The sequence below is a fragment of the Lynx canadensis genome, chromosome B4, assembly GCF_007474595.2.
Source record: "Lynx canadensis isolate LIC74 chromosome B4, mLynCan4.pri.v2, whole genome shotgun sequence".
Classification (NCBI taxonomy): domain Eukaryota; kingdom Metazoa; phylum Chordata; class Mammalia; order Carnivora; family Felidae; genus Lynx; species Lynx canadensis.
This window is the reverse complement of record NC_044309.1, coordinates 95131235-95156589: the sequence shown is the minus strand read 5'-3', so window position 1 is coordinate 95156589 and position 25355 is coordinate 95131235. Positions and strand designations below refer to the sequence as shown.

General features: G+C 38.3%; 1 protein-coding gene across 2 annotated transcripts in view; it reads left to right on the top strand.

Moving 5' to 3' along the window:
* TSPAN8 (tetraspanin 8) overlaps nucleotides 1–25355 on the top strand; it is a 43635-nt gene that overhangs the window by 10627 nt on the left and 7653 nt on the right. The window contains exons 2-8 of one of the 2 annotated variants that reach the window (XM_030323230.1): nucleotides 2487–2549; nucleotides 7286–7423; nucleotides 8878–8952; nucleotides 9050–9157; nucleotides 13405–13539; nucleotides 16323–16406; nucleotides 20812–20883. In XM_030323230.1, coding sequence (XP_030179090.1) covers nucleotides 2487–2549; nucleotides 7286–7423; nucleotides 8878–8952; nucleotides 9050–9157; nucleotides 13405–13539; nucleotides 16323–16406; nucleotides 20812–20865 — 657 coding nt within the window. In that variant the 3' untranslated portion in view covers nucleotides 20866–20883. Of the gene's footprint in view, nucleotides 1–2486; nucleotides 2550–7285; nucleotides 7424–8877; nucleotides 8953–9049; nucleotides 9158–13404; nucleotides 13540–16322; nucleotides 16407–20811; nucleotides 21107–25355 lie in introns of those variants that run through there. The other variant, XM_030323229.1, reaches the window with a different exon arrangement.

The window sequence follows — 25355 nt, the reverse complement described above, 5'->3', positions numbered from 1 at the left end:
TATTCATTTGTTCACCTACTAGAAGACATCTTGGCTGCTTCTAAGTTTCAGCAAGGGTGAACAATGCTGCTGTAAATATCCTTGTGCAGGTTTTTGTGTGGATAAATACCCAGGAGCATGACTGCTGGATCATATAGTAAGAGCATGTTTAGTTTGGTAAGAAACTGCCAAGCCGTTTTTGAGGGTGGCTGTGACATTTTGCATTTCCACCAGCATCGAATGGGAGGGTTCCTGTTGTCGCTTCACATTTTTGCCAGCATTTGGGGTTGTCAGCGTTTCAGATTTTGGCCATTTCAGTGGGCGTGTAATAGTGTCTCATTTTGATACACCTTCTTTTAAAGTTAATGTTACAGGTGACTTTTGGTGACTGAGAAGACTAAAAGTTATCATTTGAGGAGCAAATAGAGTTGATTTCATAAGATTTCTCAATGATTTGAGATCTAAAAGCATTGAAAAAGTAAACTAAAAAGTCACACAGAAACAAGCAAAAAAGTTAAGAGTTTAAAAAAAACCACAGTCTTAGTCTCTAGGACCTCCTACAATTTTCTCATTGATAGTCTCATAAATAAATATCAGATAACGATAATAACTATAATACCTATTTGGATAATTAATACTATTTTCAGTTAAGCTAAAAGCCAGGCCAACTATTAAGGCAATCAGTGTAAATCTGCTTGAGAAGAAAAGAAAGAAAATATCAATGAACAAATTGAATAACAAAAATCCAACTGCTGTAGATTACTGAAAACCTCAGAGGGTCTCATTGTCATTCAACATAAATTTTTATAGACTTACTTATTAACACAGAACTGCTAAAATGAGCATTTATCTCCATCTGCAAGGGAAATTAGGATTTAGTGGAAAACAGGAGGAAAAAAATGAGGGTTTTCAGGCTCTAAAGCTGTCTTTTCAGTGGTTTGTATTTTATAGTGTGTGCGAGTGTGTGCCTACAAGATCATTAAATTGTATAGGTTATTTGGCGATTTGAGAAAGAGCTTTGGTTTTCTACTGCGTTTGTTATTTTGTAAGAGTTGGAGCACATAGAAGGGCGGGATTGGATCAGGAGAGGTGCCAGATTTTCAGGATGTGACTGTTATCTCACAGGGTTCTAGCTTCTTTACCTGAAAGAAAGGGTTTGAACTCAGATGATGTTTTCTGAGATCTTTTAGTGAACACAGATATTCTGCCCTTATTCAACTGCTCATGGTATGTCCTATTCCCAAAGGCTTTGACTCTATTTCCACGGCAGGCTTCATGAGACGCCATTAAAAGTGAGATTGTCGGGGCCACCTGGGTGGCTCAGTCAGTTAAGCATCTGACTTCAGCTCAAGTCATGATCTCATAGCTCATGAGTTCAAGCCCCATGTTGGACTCTGTGCTGATAGCTGGGAGCCTGGAGCCTGCTTCAGATTCTGTGTCTCTCTCTTTCTCTGCCCCTCCCCCACTCATGCTCTGTCTCTTTGTCCTTCAAGATTAAATAAACATTACAAAAAAAGTGAAACTGCTGTTTTGACATTCCAAGCGTATGGCTCAACCATGCACAAAAGCAATGATACTACAAGGTCACCGGGCTTCAGAGGACTCGGGCATTTCTCCGTCAGAGCACCATACGGCTGGAATAGTCTAGAAAGTCTTGCAAGGCCTCCTGTGTCTGTTATGTTACCAAGCTTGTTCTCAACATCTCTATTTGATAATAGATCTTTGATTTTTTTTTCGAGGCTGCAACATATATATCTGAAACGAAACAAAAGCAAACCAAACCCTGAAAGACAAGGGTTTTCTTTACACAAAAGTAAAATGTGTTTCACATTTTATGTGTTGGCTTTGGTCCAAATTAAATAATCTGGTAAAGTCATTAAATGCATTTAAGAGTTTAAGTACTGTCGCTCATTGTTCTTCCTCTCTGGGTAAGCTTTACAACCTAAAAGTGCTGTTTTTTAAAAGAGTTTATTTGGGTACAAAAAGTGTTGTAAACCCTTGTTGTTTACCTGCAGATTTTGTCAGATGTCCTACTGTTCCCTGTCTATCCTGATTTCTTGCTTCTTGAATCTTGAAGGAATGTTTGATAATTAGTTATTTTCTTCCTTTTTGGTTCAAGACAGCTTCTTAGAAACAAACCCAGGGCTCTCGTAAGGATATTTTGCCTTTAAGCTGTTGTGACTTATCTTTTGTGTATTACAATCTAGCGAAAACAGAGTTCGAGTTGAAACATGAAAAAATCATTTTTCCCCTCCCCTGTAGTGGTGATGATTTCTTGTCTGTAGACCCATGAATGGATCATGGGCAGGAAAAAGAATTATTCTTATCAAATTTACCAGTCACAGCAGAACATTTTAGCAATTACCTGCACGTGAATATACCAGATTTTCTTTTAGGTGGTAATATATAATTAATGATAAACCATCGTAACCGGAAGGCTGGGAGTGTGTTCAATCAGAGTTGAAGTTCGCCTTGGTTGTCTAACATTTTTTTTTTCCTTTCTACAGCTATGTGGCATCGTGATCCTGGCAATAGCGATTTGGGTACGAGTAAGCAAAGACGGTCAAGAGGTAAATAAGCTTCTCTGTTTCCAAAACAGTTTATTTCTTTTATGATGAAAGTAATGACAATGATAATGTAAATATTTCTGTAGCATATTCCTTAATTGCCTCATGTAGTCATTTGTGCTGGTATGTGATTTTATCATTTAAAAATTCAGTTTAATTAATCAAGATCACTCACTCACTGTGTGCCTGGCACTTTGCTAGGCATGGATCAAGCCTTCTGGAGAAGGGAGAGGTGTTATGCCAAAGATAGGGAGATTGCCGTGAAAGTGGGGGTTGAAGGGGCCAAAATGGAAATCAGCCTCCTTTGTTATTTGCATAGGCCAGGCTGAAGTGTGGCTGGAGGGTACAGACTACCATTCCTCCACATCAAGAACAAATTTTGCGATACGAGGTATTGACAATCATTTGGCGGATCCCAAGGTGGGGGGCTGGTCCAAAAGTAAAGAAGGTGAGAAGTTCTCTTGGAGAAGAAGAATCTGGATCTGTGTTTTAAAGGCAACAGGTACCACGATGGTTGGCAATTCCTGCATCAACTGGAATTGAGGGTAACTCCTTATAGCAGTAAGAAGCTGGTCACACTAGTGTGACTCAGCAGCTGGCTGGGGGTGTCCAGCTTCTTCCTCTCTAGATAAGATTAGCACGAGCCTCTTTCCTTCACCATGCACCATTCCACGCCCTGTGGCAAAGCTCTTACCAAGATCTCCACGGGTCTGGAGGAAGCTTAGTTCATAGAGTCAATTTTGGCTCCAGTCTTTCGACTGCACGTGTGCTGTTTCTGTTCCATACCACGCACACATTTGTGAAGGTGGAAAGAGAGTGTGTGGGAGAAAAGGGGAGGGCGTGTAGGGCCGTTCTCTTGGTTTTCCCCGGCATAATACCTGGCATTGTTTCCTGGCTCTCCTGCTCCCATTTTCCTCTCTCCCTTCTTCTCAGGAGCACTCCCTCCACCCAACCCTCACAAAATTCCTAAATTATTGTTCTTAACCGTATGCACCGTAGTCCCCTTGTTCTTTGTTGTCTGGGCTCTTGCCAGTATTCAGGATCACATCTTCTACTGCTAGCGCCCTTTCAAGGTATTTATTTGCCCAAATAAAATTTCTCTCTGTAAGAGGAATTTTGATTCTTAGTTGATAATCATTAAGATATATTAAGCCAGCAATTAAAGTAATGTATTTTCTGTAAAAACTTATTACATCATGATTAAGCTGAATGCCTTTGGAGACAGCCTCGTTGTAAGAAAGACTGAAAACAAATTAACATCTGTTCTGATTCCTTTCCTAAACTGGGTGACTTTTCTGCCCCTTCCTTTCCTCCCTCCCCTCCTCCCTTCCTTCATTCTCTGTCTTCTCTTTTTAAAATTTGCTTTCTACCCTTAGAGAACCTAGGGAATCACAGTGACAGCTGCTTCCTCATTCTGTGCCTACCCATGATGAAGAAATTGGGTGGGAGACAGGTGTAGCAACTAGTTGATAATACCCTAGTCCATCCAGACTTGATGTATTTTTTTATACTGGTAAATGTTAACTGTGGCTTCCTGGTGGGCTTGGGCTCTGGGTTTGAACGCTAGAAGGGTATTTGAAGATGCGCTGAATCTCTGCTATCTAGAAGTGGATGTCTGACTTTGGAACTCATAATTAAGCACAGAGATTAAACAGCCACCTATTGAGAGGGTGCTTTGGCCTTTTTAAGATATGTGTGCAGCCTGTATTTTATTTATGTTATTTTATTTCTGGTTGATGTGGGAACATTTTCTTTCCCCCAAGTGCTTCTGGTAAACAAATTTGGTGTTTAGTCTGTTAAGAAATTCCACACATTGAATGTATTAAGAGAAAAACTGCTGTCCTTGAGAGGGTGGGACTCCACATCCGGGGACACGAATGAATTACTAGAGCTAGGCAGCATCTTCGGTTACATTTTTACTCTTGCGTTCTGTCAGCCTCAGGCCCTGAATAAAAGTCCTTATCTGCCAGGACATCATTAACCAGCTTGACTTCTGTGAAACTGGCTTGATTTGTCTTTATCTGCAGTCAGTGACAAAGAATCAAGACTGCAAAAAACCGAATTTAGCAGTGGAAAAACAAAGGCAACAGTTTTAGAAGGAAAAGCATGAGCGTAAACACAGAAAGGAAGAATGTCAGGGAGGTCTTTGTGCACAACCTCTAGCGTATCTCTTTGTGCTAAAAATGTCTCTCTCATAAGGACACTTTGTTTTTCCTCAGGGAAAAAAGCCTATGGACAGTCATTCTTGTCCCAGGAGATCCCTTATAATCCAAAGATCAAGGTTCAGCCATTAGAAATTCTCCCCTTGTCCTAATACACACAGACACTGTTCATCCAAGACAGCTTTTAAAACTCTGCTGTGCCTCTCCTGGAACAAACAGCTAAACTCAGATTTCCATTTCTTGCCTGAAAAAGAATAGCCACTTGTGTAGCTGGACTTGAAACAGTGACCTCCAGGCATCCAACACACTGCTTTCTGGCCAGTAGTACCTGGCAGGGGGTCACCCTGCCCAGACCAGTCTTAGGGAAGTACTTCACTACCTGCTGAATAAATGCTGGTTGCACCATCCATCACACTTGTAGATATTTGACCTGTTATTTCTATATCTGGCCTATCTAAGCAGAGTTCTGATAACTCAGACAGTGAGTTATTCCTCTCAGAAGCCTTAAGTTTTGCCTGCACCAGCCACGACATTCTAGTGAAGGGGTATTTGATGGTGAGGGGGTAGAGTGGATTTCCTAATGCTGGCCTTCTTTTTTCTTTTCTTTTCTTTTCTTTTCTTTTCTTTTCTTTTCTTTTCTTTTCTTTTCTTTTCTTTTCTCTTTTCTTCCCTTCCCTTCCCTTCCCTTCCCTTCCCTTCCCTTCCCTTTCCTTTCCTTTTCTTGTCATTATCTATTTTGACCCAGATGTCATGCACGTTTATTAACAAAACTGATTTCTTAGCTCCAATATGAGCAAGCAAACAAAAATCAAACAAATAAAAAACCTGAAAAAAAAAAGTCTTTGGGACATAACCAAGCTTTCTAAATCTGTAAGTTGAAACATTGTCTGTAAGCATAGACTTTTAGAGACAAAGAGGCCTTAGATACCACAGAGGCTGACCCAATTTCCTTTATAAATGGGAAACTGGGGCCCAGCAGGGTTAGTTGACTATTCCAGGGATAAATAATAAACTAAGTTATATATAAGGACCCTGACTAGAATATAAATCTTTGTTTTACTGCTTTTACAATTTCAACACATTACTTTCCACTGATCATTGAATGAAGGTTTCCTCTAGGGTATGAGTTGATTTTTAAAGTCTTTAAAAATGTATGCATCATTATCAGTAGTTTTTTGTTTTTGTTTTTTGTTGTTGTTGTTGTTGTTTTGTATTTCCTGTTAAGGTAGCTAACTTACATGCTGTGCAGCAGATTCTAGGAGGCAGAGTCTCTGAGTTAGTCTAACAAGTAGTGTTCCACTTGGAAATAGCCCAGTAGATAGAGATCATACAAGACAGATGGGCCACATGGAGTACTCACGTATAACACAGGCACAAGGCTTCACTTTTTGATTGTGATATATCTAGAGGACAAGTGGTAGATTGAGGCAGGGTATGATGAAGGTGACGAAGGACAGTATGTGTGTTGCTGGAGAGAAGAACTGAATTACAGAAGATGGGTAGCCCAAGCAACATAAAGAGCTCTAGGACATTTTCTTCAATATCCCATTACTTAACAAGCAAAATAAAGAGTTTCTGGAAGACTCTGCAGACTATACTTTCTGGGAACAAGGAGATAGAATTATATGGAATATCAAGAACTATACTTATTTTCTTAGTTTTTTTTCAAACTTTTAAAAAAAGTTGATTGATTTATTTTGAGAGAGAGAGAGAGAGAAAGAGAGAGTGCACAAGTGTGCGAACAGCAGAGAGAAAGAAAGGGGGATAGAGAGCATCCCAAGCAGGCTCTGTGCTGTCAGCTGTGGAGCCCAAAGTGGGACGCGAACTCATGAACCATGAGATGATGACCTGAGCTGAAATCAAGAGTCAGATGCCACCCAGGTGACCCTATTTTCTTAGTTTAAATGTTTTTGTTTGTCTTGGTAAATATATAGACCTGTGTAATCACCATTGCAGTCAGTATGCAAAGCATTTTTATAAACCTAGAGATGTTCACTCCTATCCCTTTGCTGTCAGTTCCATCTTTCCTTCCTACCTCGCTCAAAGTCAAGCACCACTGTGATTTCTGAGTTACCTGTTCTTGGATGTCATATAAATGGAATTGTACAGTTTTGAATATGGCTTATTTAGCTCACCACAATGTTTTTTGAAATTCATTCATATTGTCGCGTCTGTCAGTAGTTTGAGAAATTTGCCTTTCTAATTTAGATAATTAAATTGGCATAAAAATGCATGCTTTGCAATGCTACTCTTACATATAAAACACAAAACATGCAAACCAAAGATCACATCATGGGTGAAAGTACTTGTCCTAAGCTTTTAAAAATAATTGGTATTTTAAAAGCCTATTATATTTCTTCCATACCACATGGAAGTTGGAAATGTTATTCAGATAAGTAACACCTCAATAGATTGTAAGCTCCTCAAGGGCAAGGATTTTTGCTTGTTTAGATCACTGAAGTATCTCAAGGTTCTAGAATAGGGTCAGGCACATACTAAGTACTCAATGGATATTTGTTGAAAAACAAACACCAAAGAAAGGGATTTTCTGTCATTAATTTCCTTTCTTATTTTCAGATTCTCAGCCCTGGGGATTCTAGCACTAACCCCTATGTTTCAGTGAATATCTTGATTGCTGTGGGTTCTGTCATCATGATTCTGGGTTTCCTGGGATGCTGTGGTGCCGTGAAAGAAAGCCGCTGCATGCTTCTTTTGGTGAGTTCTCCAGACAAATCAAAATACTCAGTCTTCAGACTTGGGAGGATTATCTCCCATCCCCGTTGTCTGTCAAGAGAACTTGCCAAGATTGATGAAACTTTAACTTTTGTTTAAAGAGTTTGATTATAGAGAGTACTATTTTTAGCTTAGATTAGAGGTACCCTGAGAAGTTTCATTTATTCATCCATTCATTCATTCATTCATTCACTCTTACTGAGTATGTGCTGTGTGCCAGATACTGTGCTAAAAGACATAGACGTTAAGACATTAGGGAAGACTGACACGCAAATTATTAGCTACAAGTGTGAATGGTCCAAGAAGAGGAGGGCAAGAGTAGAGGAGAGAATTTTCAAACTAGGAGCAGAAGGGAATAAGGTGGCTGTGTGGGTGAGGGCGTGATGGGCTTTCCAGGGAGAGAGCCTGGCAGGACAATGCTGGCACATTTAGAGAATTACAAGGCCTTGGGTATGGCTGGAGCGTGGCAGGCAGAGGCCGCTTTCAGTAAATGATGGGAGATGGGTCTGAATGTGGACGGCACCAAATCATATCCCACGGTAACAAAATTATAAGGGACTGAAGTAATCAAATTTGCTACTTAGAAAGCTTCAAGGAGGATGGATTGGGTTGGGATAACCCACAGACATTTACTTTTCACATGTACAATAGAATGATAAATGGGTGTAGAAAAATATTAGATAAAGACCAAGACGTATTTGTTAAATAAAATCTAACATTAGAGTTTACAGAACTCATTTAAGCTTGTTCCTCTAATAAAATAAGTATTGTGTGTGTCCCTGAAAAGATATTTGTTAACTGTTTGTTTATTAAGAGAGAAGGTAGAGACAGAGCTTTAGCAGGACTTTAATAGTATCCCTAGTGGTTACTTTTTGATCAATAGGTCTCATTTGCAGTTTGGGGGAATTTAATTACTCAAGGAGCTGGTTTTAAAAAGAGAAAACCTAATCTGTGGACCGCATTCTTTAAAGTTATGATTCAGTAGACCTGAGACAGGTTTCAGGAGTCTACATTTATAACAAGACTCCGGGTGATTTTGGTAGCGGTAGAAAACTTGTTTTGAAGTCACTTCTGAAATTTGCTTTAAAGTTTGTGTGAGTTTGTGTTTGATGAAGAAAGAGGAGAAAGATAATACACAAGTAACTGTATCTAAGTTTTCAAACTTCCCTCCACTCAACATCACACTGATGTCTACAATCCTATCCATACATTTTTGTTTTAAACACTGCTTGATTGGTGTCTGAAGCAAATGTTTCTGACCACTAATGGCCCCCAAATTGGCTTTTTGAGGCGAAGGGTAGAATAAATGAAGAACACAGTTATTATTCCAACAGTAATATGATCCCAACTGGAGAAAGAAACGCCATGCTCAAATGTCCCAAGATGTCACTGAATGCCCTGGAGATAATATGTGTTCCATTTCTTTCTTTTTCCAGTTTTTCATAGGCTTGCTTTTGATCCTGCTTCTGCAAGTAGCAGCAGGCATCTTAGGAGCTACTTTCAAATCTGAGGTGCGTACACATGACGTATGATGATTTTGGAAAAGTCTGAAAAATCAAAATAGTATTTTCTGGCATGAATAATTTAACAATGCTTTTCAATTTTCAGTCCGAGCGCATTCTGAATGAGACTCTCTATGAAAATGTAAAGCTTTTGGAAGCAGCAGATAATGATGCCAAAGCATTCCAGAAAGCCCTGGCTGAATTTCAAGAAGAGGTAATTTGAATTTGTAGGTCATCTGGGTAGTTTGCCATAGGTTTCGTGTTTACCTAATTTTTAAAGATATTATTTAACGTTAAAACATGTCTCTACTTTGCAGATTTCAACTGATTATTCTGTCACTCTGCAATAGTAAAAATCCAAGAATATTTCTAACTCTGTTTCCAGCTTATGAGGTTTTGAAGCAGTTTAGAAGGACAGAGATTAAGAAATCTTTATGATCAATTAAGCCTCAGTTGAGCCAAATCAATAGTTGTTTTCATATTTACCATTTAGTAGGGTAGTGTGTTTGGAGCATTTTGAGAGTCTCTCTCTCTCTCTCTCTCTCTCTCTGCCTCCATATCTGCCCCTCTGTCATAAAAATAATTGTACCTATCATTTATTGCTATTTAGTGTTAACTAGACTTTACCTTTGGTAGCTCATTTCATTCTTAAGACAACTCTTTGAGATGGATAATATTATCTTTACTATCCCTATTTTACAGATAAGTAGGTTAGGGCTTAGAGAGGTCTGACAGCTAACAAGTAATGGGATTGGAATTTGAACTCAGCTGTCTGACTAGTTAATTTTTTAAACTGGCATATCAACCCCTCCCTTCTTTAGTTATTGAAACTGCTTCTCTGTCATTAGGGTATAGTCAAAACTTGGGCAGATGTTGAAGGTGTTACATTCTCTGGCTCTTAATATTTTAACGTTAGTAAGCACTACCCCATCAAACAAAATAACACAAAACCACCCTAGTCCAGTCAGGTTTGTCTACTCAGGCTCCCTTACATAATTCTGCCTTCCTGACTTGGTATCATTCCCTACCTTATCTTAGAAATTACTTACTCCTTTTCTCTTTCTTTTCAAATATGACACATGCTTTAAGGTGTGTCTAAAAAATTGCTTTGTGAAACTCCTAATCACACCTTCTTTGTTCGGAGTTCAAATCATATTAGCTACATGGAAGATTCATTTCACATATAGAATTCTCAGAATCTTAGAGGAGAGCTGGACATTTAGGGCATTTGACTTGACATGACTTGACATGATTCATTTAACATGATCCATTGATTGGAGTATTTTATATTTATGTTCATCTAGTCTCTCATTAAATATTGAAGAATTGTTGGGGTGCCTGGGTGGCTCAGTCAGTTGAGCGTCCGGTCATGATCTCACAGTCTGTGAGTTCGAGCCCCACGTCAGGCTCTGTGCTGACAGCTCGGAGCCTGGAGCCTGCTTCTGATTCTGTGTCTCCCTCTCTCTCTGCCCCTCCCCTGCTCATGCTCTGTCTCTCTCACTCTCAAAAATGAATAAATGTTAACAAAAATTTTTTTTAAAAATTGAAGAATTGAAAGTGCCCCAATTTTTGCCATCCCATCCCATTTATGTCCACGTCTGATGATTAGCATGTTTTCTCTTAATTTGAAACAAAATCTGCTTCCCTAGGGTTTACATCATCTAGTTGTTCCTTCTGGAGTTTTAGAAGGAAAAGAAAATCTACTGATGCTTTAGCACATTGCAACTTCTTTGACAATGGCTGTTGTATGACTTGTAAAAAGCTTTGCTTTTCAAGTTGAAACATCCTTGGTTTCTTGAACTATTTATCAGATGACTTTTTATTCCAGAGCATTCCCCAGTTCCTGTTTGAATAGACTCCAGCTTGTAAAAATTCTGCTGAAAGCATCATTTCCAAGAGCTGAAACGTGATAGGAGTCAGTCCCTGCTTCACTTCCTCTGTGTTGTGCTTTTCCCGGCTTCCCCATAGCTGCATTTCTTGATCCCCTCCCCTCTAGCATCCTACTCTAGAGCCCAGACCAATCCAGGTTTAAAGCAGGAATGATTTAAGCAACCCAATTCTTTCCCTGGGTGGGACTGAGCATCCTTGATCCTCCCAGGTGGTTGGCCTAAGACAAAATGTACTGTAGGTATCCACTGGATCTCTGGATTGGGTCCTGAATCATCTTTGCTGCACATTGTTTCTGATATCCAAGATCTCAGTGCCAACCATGGGATTCTAAATGTTCTGTGTGTTGTAGCATGCTTCTGAATTACTTCTGTTCTTGTACACTAATCCTATGCCTGAAGCTTCCTGTTTCACAGTACTATAGTTCTTTCTTAATGTCCATTTTGAGTCTTTCTTTCTTTCTTTCTTTCTTTCTTTCTTTCTTTCTTTCTTTCTTTCTTTCTTTCTTTCTTTCTTTCTTTCTTTCTTTCTTCCACCAGGGTTTTTCCCTTTTAGTAACAGATAGGATTAGGATAAAGAGTCCTACACCAAACTCTGGCTGGATGACCTGGGGCCCCACCACACAACAAAAATTGTAGACACTAAGTGGTTTTCTCTTTGAATTTCAGGGAATTCTCACATGAACTCTCTGCTAACATACTAATGGAATGTGCCCCTCTCGGATTCTTGGTGATGACTATTTGTCTAGAGGTTGTTGTATTATTCCGTGCACAGTGCCTTGTTCATTCAGCTTTTATAACACTTTCAACAAGTTTTGACCAACTTTTTCTTCAACTTGGCTCACAACTGATCTGGTGACCAGATATCATACCAAGTTTAGCCTTTCTACCTCCTACCCTGTCTTCTGTTTCTAGGCTTCCCTGAGGAATCCTGAGTATATTGTATTCAAAATATGGACTGATTTGTGAGTGCATACAATGGGACTTTCTCTTTTTTGATCTAGGTCTCTATATAAATTAATATTATTCTAGATTATTTAATCAGAAAGCATGCGCAATTAATCATGTCTATCGTGGACATGATAGGAAGACAAGAAAGGAGGCTATTTCAAGATTGCCCTCTTTGCTAATATGGATTGACCTTGGGACCAGCTGAAATCTTTAGCTTTTTGTCATATGGATGGCTGATGAGTCATATATTTGTGCAATTAAGTCTTTGAGCCAAAGTCCAAGGCTTTATATCTGCCTCTGTTGAACTTGTTGGTTTGAGTCCATTGTTTGAACTAACTTTGGAACTTGATTCCAGTGTTCAATGTGTTAACCATCACTCTCAGCTCTACATCAACTACAGAGTTGAAAAGGTACTTTCCAAATATTTATCTAAATTATTGATATCAGTGTTGAACAGATCATGTTCATGTGAGAGCATCATGGAAACAACAACCACTGCAAAATAGAAACAACAGCAATAATACCTAACATATACTGAGTACTTCCTACAAGTCAGGCACTGGGTTAAGCACTTCAAATCTTCACATCAATTTTCCCATTTTTATCTTTACAACAAATCTACAACTTACATACTATTGGGAACAACTACTATTATCTGCATTTTTGCAGATGAAAAAACTGTAGCACGGAGAGGTTAAGTAATGTGGGTCACCCAGTGAGGAAGTGAAGGTTTTCTCAATATCCTGGCATTACAATGCATCTGAGCCTAGAAAACAATGTACTCTTGGTTCTGTTTTCTTCGGCAATTTTTTTTTCTACCTTTCTTCATGAAGAGTTGAATAGTACATGAAGAATAGAACATGAAAAGGACATGCTCTTCATGAAGAGCAAATAGGACAAGATGAGGGACAGTTATTTTTCTCTTTCATCTAATAATATGATGTGCCATATACTCTGAGTCATTGGGCTTTTGGTTTCCTTGTTTTTCTTCCCAAAACACGACCACAAATTCTCTAAGTGTTTCAGTATATTCTGGGCCTTAAACTTCCTTGACATTATCCTAAGAGTTTCATCCTTCATTTGCACCCCTCCCCCATTTTGCATATGTCCATGTTAAATTCAGACTTATGGGAAGCCTGCTAAGCCACTTTGTCCTTTGAGAAGCCTCTCACTCTTTTCCTCCTCTCCTCCAAAAATGATCAAAGATCAAAGATGGAAATATCATTTTTTTAAAACCTCTCATCTCTTTTGGGCAAAAGTTCTTTAAAGAGACCTTGACTCTCTCATGAACTCTTTGGAGCTTCTTTCCCAAAATCTAGGATACATAGATTTGATTCTGCCCCTCTCTTTTGTCATTTAAAACTAGGTGGGTTTTTCATCTTTTCTCCGACTTCCTGAGACTTATGCATCTGCAACCCTATTTTTCGTTCATTAATATTAAAGTCAAAATGGAAGATTCCTGTATTTTTGCTTCTACATTCAGAGAAGTTGGTGAGGTGATTTAGATGATATTTTAGTATAAGAAACATCTTAATAATAGTTTTAGAGGAATATGATTCAGTGTATTGACAACATTTTTATCTTCTTTAATGATAGCTATTTATATCTATTTTTCATCCAACAGTTTAAATGCTGTGGTTTGGTCAATGGACCTGCCGACTGGGGAAATAATTTTCAACAGAATTCCAAGTCATGTGCATGTCCAAGTCCATCAGATTCTTCTTGTACATTGTATGATGGCAAATATGTTTACAAACAGGTGAGGACAAATCAAATTTGATACAGTAAGTGGTTCCATTAATTTTTTTTCACAATGAAAGTCTCTATAGAAAAATTAAATTGCAGTGATTACAATAGGAATCATGATATAAAAGTCCCAGGAATTTCCCAAATAAAAAATAAATCCTATTTAAAGATAAAAGCAGATATAAAAAAGTGAAATTAGTTCATTTTTTTCTGAGCCTGATATCATTTGAAGTCAACTTTAATAGATCAAAGAAACATCCCACTGCAAGGAGAATGAAAGTACAAGCTAACTGATGAAAGTTTATCATGTCCTTTCTTTGGTGACCTTAATCATTATTCTTCTCTTTTTTTTTCCTATTTTAACATAAATCCTGGAAATCTATATTTTCACTTTAGTTATCAAATAAAGACCTCTTTTTCTTATGAAATGTTCCTTTTCTCAAGTAATTGCGTAGACCTGCCCTTCCGGGGTTGGGCTCTGGATACTAAATGTTATCAAAAAATCTGCCTAATTTTTGCTCCAGTTGAGAAGTTGCCTCAGACATTGAAAGTATATTGAAAAAGCTGGGTTTATCTTTTATGTGTTGTAAATGTCACATTTGTGTCACTTGTAAACATCAATATATGGATATCAATTTCTTATTATTGCTTAATTCATCAATTAATATTGACTCCCTCCGATTCTCCAGACCTTCTATTGGCCACTGGAAATCCATTCTTGACAGGCACAATGTCTGCACTCATGGAACTGATGTTCAAATAGTGAAAAGAGAGAGATAATTAGGCAACTTCAATCAAATGAATTATTGGTAATTCTTAGATAGGGGCAGGCACGAGGTATTATGGAACTCTGTCTAACTCAGTCTTCAGGGTTCAAGGTATCCTAGAGGATATGATATCTGTCTCTTACCAGAGGGCTTTACATAAATTGTTCCTTCTGCCTGGGAGGAATGCATACAAAAATGATAATTAATATTAATGTTTAATGTAGTTGCTGTTATTCTTCAGTGCCCACTATGTCTCAGACAGACCCTTGCTAAAATCACACATACTTCTGGACCCTCTGGGAGATCATAATCTAGTTGGCAGAGGGATATGTTAAAGCTATTATAATCCAATGAATTAATTTCTGTAATACCTGAAGATTAGTTTGATTTTGCCATTGGCTTAGTAATGGCTACTAAGGTTAGTTACATATTAGGAAATAGAAAGCATCTCAGGGGAAATTTCTCTCCTGCTATCACATCCCTTTTTACTAATCCAATCAAAATAAGGAGACTTTTTTCTAAAGGAAAATTGCTATTACCAATATTTAAAATAATTCATGTGGAGAAGTTATCTACCAGACTACAGAGCTACCATGTTTTTTCTTAATTGTCCAAGTAGTATCACTAAACAGTTTTATTTTTACTTTTTATACTCCTAATTTAGTGCTGCAGTATCTGCAAGGAAGGGGGGAAATAAATATGGTGTAAATGAGTGCAGTTTCTACTTCGGATAATGAGGAACTTAGTAAATTCAGTTGCAGTTGTTATCTGTTTAAGATTCAACTCAAAGATGTTATTCCTCAGGATAGATTTTGCAAAGCTCTAGCATTATCCTAAAAAGTAATTGACATTCCCTTCAAATTCACACATAATTCAGCTGAAGATAGGCTGATAGCTGCACTAGTTTCCCAAAAGGAGGGTCATAAATTCATAAAATACTTCCATCTGTACTTGCAAACTTCTGTAGTTTGCAAGAAGTCTGGAAAAATAAGAAATCTGGAATGGCCATAATTCACATTTCTTTTTTTTTTTTTTTTGTCCTCTCCCTTTTGCCAAGATAACCTGGTTATCTGGAAGGGAAAGAGGGAGAAAGCTCCTCAAATATAATAAATGTGACTCAGATAAGATCATTAATCTCATAGTTAACCCTAAAAGACATAATAATTTACTCTAATGTTTACCACTTTGGATCAGATGTGAATGGAGAAACCAATTACATTCAAGAATGAGAGGGAAAAGAATGTTTTACTCATTTTTACGGAGAACTCTTATTTTATTAACCAGAGCAATGTTTTGTTAGCCCTTTGTGCATATATAACTATCATAGGGATAGTGACATATTTTCTGGCAATATGGATAATACCACTATTACATTATGTAGTATTTTTCCATTTTGAAAATTAGCCATATAATTTAAAATTGTTGGAATTTTTAGGTTTGGTCTGAAATGTTATAAGCTTGAAATTGCATGCTAGCTTGAATAAATTCAATAAATGTGGCAGATAAGCAGCTTTCTAAATTCTCTTTTTTATCTAAAGTAAGGACAAAATAGTGGACATAATATTTTTTTTTCCTTTTTAAAGTAAAAATAACCCTGATATATATTATTAAGGGATTTTTTTAAAATACCTTGTTCTAAAAATGAAAATTTGTTAGCTGAAACCCCAACTAGGGAACTCTTTGCTACAGATTACAAGCCTAAAAAATACACAGTCAGAGTGATAATAACTCTAAAATGAAAAATTGGAAGTTAGGATAAAATTATTATTTATGCCTAAAGATCCCTAGATTTAGCAACGAGACAGTTGAAGCAAAAGTTTACTTCTTGGTGCTTTCTAATGTATGAACAAACCACAGTTAACAATCTTTTGAGGAGTGTGGAGGGGCAGAGTGATATAATCCAATTCCTCTTGGTTGAGTGTGTTCCTCAGTAGTAATGTAAAAAGTCAACCCAATGGGCAAATATCTTAATCAAAGTGAGGTCCAAGTTTTGATTCAAGGTAACTTCTTATGTTTTGTTTTTTAACAGCCATGCATTTCTTTGATAAAAGACGTAGTTGCAAAACATATTCTCATAGTAATTGGAATTGCGTTTGGACTGGCAGTAATTGAGGTATAGTATTATCTTGCAATGTTGATTCTTCATTCATTCCCTTGTTTATTCATTAATTCTTCCAACAAATACTTTTAGTGAGCCAAATGTAGACCAGGTTCTTGAGAAAAACATTGGGTAGCAACGCCCAAGGTCTAGCATCTTTTTCTAGCAGTCTTTGGTCTGGGGAGAGGATTATAATCTTATCAATCGAGCAGGGCTGAGGCCATTATTTATGAATGATCTCTCTACGGGGAAACAAAAATTGAATTAATTTCCACCCAGTTCTTAGTCCTAGATAAGGACTAACAAGAGAAATCTAACAATTTTTAAAAACTAGAGACAGTTGCCTTAAGGACTATGGAGTCACTTGAAGAAGTTTTAAAGGAAATTTAAGGTTTATATACTTACTCTCAACAATGTGATTATTGATGTTGAAAAAAAATCCTGTGTAGGATTTTTATCTTGATGGACTTTCTTGGCATGACTTTTTAAAGAATCCAAGGATGCTTTCTATATGGCCTAAAATTCTTTGCTAAAAAGATGAAATAAAACTATTTCAGAGAAGCATTTTTTGAATAATTCCAGATTTTGGTTAATTTAGGTATCAAATGAGTCAATTCACTCTTGATTCCCTATCGGGACATTGGCAAGAATTCTAATATGTGATGTGTTTTCCTGGTTACTGCCTCTGAGGGCTGGTTAGGTCAGATGAGTGACTTATGCTTCACTGTCATGGAATGTAGTACAATGTCCTCCTTGGGATTTCTGGTAACTTTCTACCTCTTACTTGTGCCACTTTACCAACAGAGAGGAATTTTGATTTTTTTTTTCATGTTTATTTACTTTTGAGAGAGAAAGAGAGAAGGAAAGAGAGAGAATGAGTGGGGGAGGGTCAGAGAGAGAGGGAGACACAGAATCAGAAACATGGTCCAGACTCTGAGCTGTCAGCACAGAGCCCGACAGGGGGCTTGAACCCACGCACCTCAAGATCATGACCTGAGCTGTCAGCACAGAGCCTGATGCTGGGCTTGAACCCAGGAGCCATGAGATCATGGCCTGAGCCAAAGTTGGAAGCTTAACTGACTGAGCCACCCAGCCGCTCCTCCAACAAAGAGGAATTTTAGCTGGGAATGAAGCAAATTAGTGTTCTAAGTGGTCTTTTGGTTAGTGGTAGAGTTTCCCACCAACCATTAGGGAAAGGGTAGGTACTATAAGCAGTAAGTTGGGCTGTTGAGTATTGCTTCCTCATAGTCCAAATGAATAGGTCTAAATATGACACATTCTCTGTTGGTAGATATGGCTGTCTTTCTTTTTGTCTGATATATGGTGGAAGTCAAATGGTGCTATATACTAGGTCTATTTTTCTTGATTCTGCCTTTTGTAAAATGTTTCTCTGTTTTCCCTATGGGTTGTAGAGGTGAGTAAGGAATCACACACATATGCACTCATACATTTATAAGCATAAAACACACACAAATATATGTTGGTGACTAGACTTCAAATGAATGTTTGAAAGATCAGGCTTTAAATGAGGTATTCAATGTAAGTGTCAATATCATTAAGTGTCAAATCCATGTTAGACTCGAATTCAGACAATTGACTATGACTGGCTACAACCCACTGATGCTTTTAAGAATCTTCTCAAAAGCAGAGCCAGAGAAAATAAGGACATAATCAACTGGGAAGATTGATGTCTCTCATATCTTAGCCAAAGACATTGCCAAGAATCTAAATACATCTAATGGAAAATGAGATTACAAGAGGAATAGCATTACAAGAGGAATAACATTTCATGAAATTGGTATATTCCATGTATTTGTTGCATATTTAGATATTTTACTGGTTGTTCTAAAGACATGTATAGGGAAAGACCTTAACAAAAAATTTCCATGGAGTAACTTATAGGTATGGAATTTATATAGTAATATCATAAATTATAACCATTTTATGAGTTAACGCCAGTTAAATTAAGTGTGATTTTTAGACTATATGTAGATATGGCAAATAGTTAGTTCAAAGAACTGCTTGACATTTTTTGTTGTTCATCCCCTCAATCTAAAATCTGCCCTCCCTCTAGAATTTCAAGAGAAAAAAAATCCATTTTTATATTCCCTCTCTTTTTATTCAAAAAGGAGCTTTGAAAATATCTAGTCTATAAAACTGTATCCAAAAAATGTACATTAGTCTGTCTTACAGGTGTTAATACTACTTGCCTAACAGGCCTATCTCCATTCTGTTTCCCAAATTCAAATTCAAGAAAACACAAAAATACATAGATAGAAAAATCACTCTAATAGCTTTTTTAAAAAAACTGTATTATTACTATTTTATTGTTAAGGAATCCACTTGTGTGACTAGCATGAAGTCCAGACTGGGTTAACAGCAATGAGTCCTGGAGGTTGCAAGCACTGTATTCTCTCTCTACCTGAGCTGAAAACCCAGACTCATGAGGCCTCAATCCCTGCCTCCCAATTCCCAGAAGATGCCAAAGCCAACTATATGGCAAGCTTCTTCAGAGGAGAATACGACTTTGTCTTCCCAGAAGACAAACCCTCTTACTTTGCTTTATGAGGGAGGTAGCAAGCCCAAACCACAGACAGGTTGGGACTTGCACAGGCCCCCATGTAATACCTCTTTTTAAGAAGGAAAAAGAAACAAATATCTTCCTGCAGAAATTACATTCAAACTCTTTCCATAGAAAAATCTCACATGAAAAAACTACCCACTGGCATTTAGACTTTTGGTGTTAATCTGTTTAGTCACAGGCTGTAGCAGATTGTGGCCGATGGTTATTTTCAAGGCTCTGTTAAGACCACATACCTGAGGAATTTTCCTCAGATAAGATGCTAGGGGTCTATGCAGGATGCTTTATTTTGTAAGAAAATTTTATCTATAGGCATCGGAATTCTCCTTGTTCAGAATTAAATGACCAGGTTATCATGTCTCTCCTTATTTGACTACAGCAAATTACAAGCATAAAACATAAGCAGTGCTTTCACTCTCATTTTAATTAGAAAAAAAAAAAAAAAGAAGAAGCGGTTGATAATGATAGTCACCACTTTGTAGGATACAAGTTAGCTTGTCAGGAGGTCCCAGGAACAGAGCAGTTAAAAGAGGGAAAGGAGAACTGTGTAACATTTTTTTAGACTGCTTCACAATGTGGGAATTCACGCACACTACTTAGCAAGTTTATCCTGAGTCTCAGCATGCATTACCATATGACAAATCCCTTTTAATTATTTCCATTTTTATGAGCAACGATAAATTATCTTTTCCAAAGCAAGATAGTGTGACATTAAGTGTCTTGTCTGCCGATGAATGGTGGGCTTCCATTTCAAGGATGTGACAGTGAATGACAATAGAGATTTGTGTTATCCCAGTATTTTGACCACTTTCTTTACTCTGTCCTGGTACTTGTCTCCCAGACTTCAAGCTTGGGACAAAGGCAAAAAGACTGAATTTCAGTGCTTTTCCGGGTCATTCTAAAAGAATGACTTTTAGAACATTCTGGAAGAAAATCATATATATTTTTTTTGCAGAGAATTGGTGTCTACTGCTTTGTTTTTAAGAAGGTATTGGCCATCAGTTCTCATCTGAGATTCGTTTCCAGGAAAGATTTAGTAAGCAGGATGCCTCAGTACAGTAGGAACATTGGAGATGACTAAGCATAAATGGCACCTCATGATCCTCCTGCTTCTGGTGGGGAGGAAACTTTCGATCTTTCCATCATTTCTACATCAAAGCCACAGCATGCAAAGCACTAACTGCAGGGCCAATTAGGGCAAGTTTTGGGGTCCCTCATTCCTTGGGAGAGCCATTTAATGAGATGGAAATTATGCCCCAGATTTTCAGCTGTACTTTTTCACTTCAAAGGAAATTCCTGAATTAAGCTATTCCCCACAGATTTAGAAGCTTTTTAAGAAAAAAAAAAAGTTACTTTCTTCATTCCTCTTGGCGATGCCTAAAAATATGGCAAGAGAAATTCTAGACTCCTTGATTTTCTGCAGATGATCTAAACCAGATGATCATATAACCCTTTCATGGAAGCAGTAGGTGTATTTAGCCCCCAGAGGCCTGACTTCTCCAGAGCTCCAGTGTAGATGCCCCACAGTGTAGATCCAGTGTGTGTTTTCCAGAAAGGTAGGGCGCTCTAGTGGTAGCCAGTTCTGCACCATCAAATTGGGCCAGTTAGAAGCAGATCAGCCATCTAAAAACCCTGATTGAAACACAACAATACTCAGAAAGCTTTCTCAATGCTCTTTTGTCCCACTGGAGGCTCCAATTTCCCAAGAAGAGAGATAACTTAGATAAAATAAGATTAGAACTGTCAGTAGTCAGGATCTTTTCACATGTAATGTTCTTTCTATTTATAATGTTGCCATCATTTTAAGTTCCATGTTAATCTTGTTATTCTATTTTCTAGATACTTGGTCTGGTATTTTCTATGGTCCTGTACTGCCAGATTGGGAACAAATGAATCTGTGGATGTGTCGAGGTATCACCCACCAACCCCCTTTAAAATTTTGCTTTGGTTTTGTAACTTTAAATATATGAGTGCTGTACATGTTAGGAGCAGCTGTCTTATTAAAACATCTCATTTAGCTAGATCACTGATATATTCCAGACATACTGAACATATTTAAGATTTGAGCGACCCAGGAAAATGATATGAATGTGATTTTTACTTAAAATAAAAGTAACACTGTTGTGCTGGTGTATTTTCATGTCTGATCATTGTGTTCAGGTGGTACTGTGCTTAAAACCTTCTTCTGGAGCCACCCAGTGGAATAATCTTCATTGCTAAGTGACAGACAAGGCCATAGTTAGTTAAAGCAGTGAATGTGGGCTTTTCAGAAGCAACACTCTCTTTTGTGTGCCCTATCAACCATTGGTGATAAGACGGAATTGAGTCTCAAGTTGAAAAATTGTGGCCCAGCTAAAAAAGTCAACATCTCTTTTCCATTTGTGCTCGTGTTTACTAATGGTATCTCTCTTTTTTCTCCTATCTATTGGGACAGGGTGGGGAAGGTGAGGCAAGAAGCTCCGAGTGCTGCCTTTTGGTCTTTGAATCTCTGGTGCCTCTTTGGACCTTCCTCTGGGACGTAGATATGACTGCTTTCGTCTTTCTAGTTCTCAGACATTTTTACATTTTACTTTTTATTATTGGGGTATAATATACATATAATAAAGAACAACTCTTAAGACTCTACCTGTGTAAGCACTATCCAGACCAAGATACAGAACATTTTCAGCACACCAGATTGTCCCTTCATGCACCCCCCAGTGGTGTGCTAGGCTGGCTCACACCAGCTTGCCAGGCAGACTGTAGACGTAATCTGTGCTCAGTGATATCACACTGGTAACTTGAAATCCACCATGGTGGGAGTATTTATACCATGGGACCTGGCAAATGCTGTAAAATCAGGCTTTTCTTTCTAGAGCTGGCTGCTAAACATTTACCAGTATACCAGTGCTCTCAGCAAGTACTTCCCCAAAGGTAACCACTCTTCCGATTTCTATGACTATAGCTTCATTTTGCCCATTCTTGAACTTTCTATAAATGTAACAGTAAAGTGTGTACTCTGGCTTCTTTTGCTCAACATTTTGTTTGTGAGATTCCTAAATGCTGCACGCAACTCTAGTTCACACTCATTGCTATGTAATATTCCATCGTATATGAATATATCACAATGTATTTACCCATCATCCTGCTGATGGGCATTGGGTTTGCTTCCAGTATGGCGCTAGTATAAATAAAGCTGCTATAAACATTCTTTTAGATCTTTTGGCACTTACAAGTACCAATTTCTGGATAGATACACGGCAGTGGAATTGCTTTGTATTCATATATTTAGATTTAAAGGATTCTGCCCAAGAAATTATCTTTTTAATTTTTTAAGTTTATTTATTTATTTTTGAGAGAGAGATAGAGATAGTGAGCTGGGGAGGGGCAGAGAGAGAGGGAGAGAGAAAATCCCAAGCAGGCTCCACACTTTCAACATAGAGCCCGACGCGGGACTCAAACTCACAAACCATGAGATCATGACCTGAGCCAAAACCCAGAGTCGGACGCTCAACTGGCTGAGCCACCCAGGTGCCCCTATCCAAGAAATTTTCTAAAGTGGTTCTGCTAATCTATCCTCATACTAGAAACGTAGGGGAGACTTAATCTCTTCTGAGGAGGAGGAAGGGAAAGAAAGTCAGTAATTATCAAATAGATCAGAGTGGGTAAGGAGTGGGAAACTTGGTGGAGCGGGGGTTAGGCAGCCTGTTTCTGTGCTCCCCTATTGCTGATAAAGATAATTAACAATCCTTTTCTGCTCACTTGTCATCATCTGGGAACTATACCAGAGAAACTGTATTTTTTATTATCTTGTTTCTTCTCACCACACCTTTATGAGCTAGATCCTATTATCCTCATTTTTGCAAGTGGGAAAATAGAGGCTTACTGAACTTAGGTAACTTGTCTAGAGTAAAAGCATTAGTAATTGACAGAACTGGGTCCAAACCTTGACAATCGTCTTCCAAACTTTCCAAACAGTTGCCTCCCAAATGGATCATGCTGTATTTGGCTTTCCCATATATCTATTAATATACTTGCCACATTTTATTTTAATCATTGTTCATGTATTTGTCTCTGTTGGTATAGTGCAACTTTTTGAGGGCATTCGTTGTTTTTATTTGTCTTTATGTCTCCTGTACATATCACAGTGCTTGACACATAATAGGTGCTCAATAAATTGTAGCTAAAATAGAATATTTAGATTATTCAGAGCATATATATATATACACCTAAAAATAATCTAAGCACTTTGCACAGAGTAGCTCATTTAATCGAGAACAACCTTCTTCCGTTAGTACTATTATTAGGTCCATTTTACAGATAAGAAAACGAGATGAATGAGATGAACTTTTCTTAGGTCATGCAGCCAGCAAGGGGTGGAGTTGTAATTCTATCTCTGTGTCTCAAAACCTGTGCTCCTTATGTCATGTCATTTTGCTCTACGTTACAGTATGGTTGGGAGACTAGATAAGGAAATGAATATGGAAGTGCATTTTATGTAGTGTCAGGCACATACTAGGATATTTTATGGTATCAATGATCTAAAGAACCATGTCAGTCACGGTAAACAGGAAAGCAAACATTCTCTTAGTTATTTCAAACAGTGGAAATACAATGCAGGGAATCGCTGTATTAGTCAGCTAGGGCTGATAGAACAAAATACAACAGACTCAGTGGCTTAAACAACAAACATTAATTTTCTCACGGTTCTGGAGGCTGGAAGTCCAAGATCAGAGTGCCAGTAAGATGAAATTTTTGGTGAGAACTCTCTTCCTAGGTTTCAGACAGCCTTCTTCTTGCTGTGTCCTCAAGAGCTGGGGAGAGAGGGAGAGAGAGGGAGAGAGATACAGAGAAAGGGAGCAAGAGAGCACTAGCTCTCTGTTGTCTTCTCTTACAAGGACACTAATGCTATCAAATCAGACCTCCACCCTTATGACTTAATTTGATCTTAATTACTTCTTTACTCCAAATATAACCACACTGAGGGTTAGAGCCCAAATATATGAATTTGAGGGTCCATACCTACTGTTTACACAAGCGAAGGAAGAAATGGGATGGCAAGATAAACCAGAGATTAGCAACAGTGGGAAGTTATACCACCCTTAGAACCGGAGGGACAGAGATGGTGTCCCCAGGATCCAGGGTCACCAGGTGGAAGATGGAACCGTGGCAGGGGCCACAGAGGAAGGACTGGCTAGCAGGAGTAGGAGCTATGGAGGCGACTCAAAAACTGTTGTCACAACAGAGAAAGTGAGAAGGGGCCGGCCTTCTTCCCTCTGGCCCACGCCAACCTTTTGCCAGTACCTCCCATTGGCTGAACTCATCTAGAAGCCTGAGAACAAGGGAGCCTGGGAAATGTAGTTTCGTCTCATACAAAGCAAAGCTGAGAATGGCAAGGACTGGACTGAGCAGACCGAGAAGACTGTTGTTATAGCAACTGGACATTCAGCGAGCAAGCACAAGGGCCTGAACTTTATGATTAAATGTAGTATGAAATTTTAGAATCAGCTTGCCAACTTACGCACGCGCGCGGGCGCACACACACACGAGTCCTACTAGAATTTTTATTGATTGTGAAAAGTATAATTGACATTTAAAATTTTCTTGAGAAATTATACAGTTTCCTGGATTCTTTCTGTTTGGGTCAAAATTTAAGGATTTTAAGGATAGAGAGGACTTTAGAATAGCTGCTCTTAACTGGGGGCCATTTGTCCTTCAGGGACTAATTGGCAATGTCTAGAGATGGTCTGTGTTGTCACAACTGGGGTAGAAGGAGAATGTTACTGGCACCTAGTGGGCAGAGGCCAAGGATGCTGCTAAATATCCTATCATGCACAAGAATGTGCCCCTACAACTAAGAATTATCAGTCCAAACTGCCCATATCAGTCACTGTTGTAATTGATTGAGAAACTCTGCTTTAGAGAGTTGCATCTGAATAATAAAATAGCCTCCTTCCAGGGGACAGTAAGGTATGTTACCATGGAAAGTGAAATGGAGTGGATCAGGAGTCATCCTAGACCAGATTCTGATAGGCTGCTGGCTTTATGATTTTTGCAAATCACTTAACTTGAAGTTTCTTCAATTACAATTAAGAAATTTTACCTACAAGAAGAGAGTTATCTGCTTGTGATAGCTCATCAAGATTTTAATTTTGGCCTTTGGTACTGAAGGTGATTATGAGGAAAGCTTTCATTCTCTTCAAGTATATTAAGATTCATTTTAAGAATTAGTCATACTTGGGGCACCTGGGTGGCTCAGTCGGTTAAGCATTCAACTTTGGCTCAGGTCATGATCTTGTGGTTTGTGAGTTTGAGCCCCGTGTCGGGCTCTGTGCTGACAGCTCAGAGCCTGGAGCCTGCTTCAGATTCTGTGTCTCCCTCTCCCTCTGCCCTTCCTCTCTCTC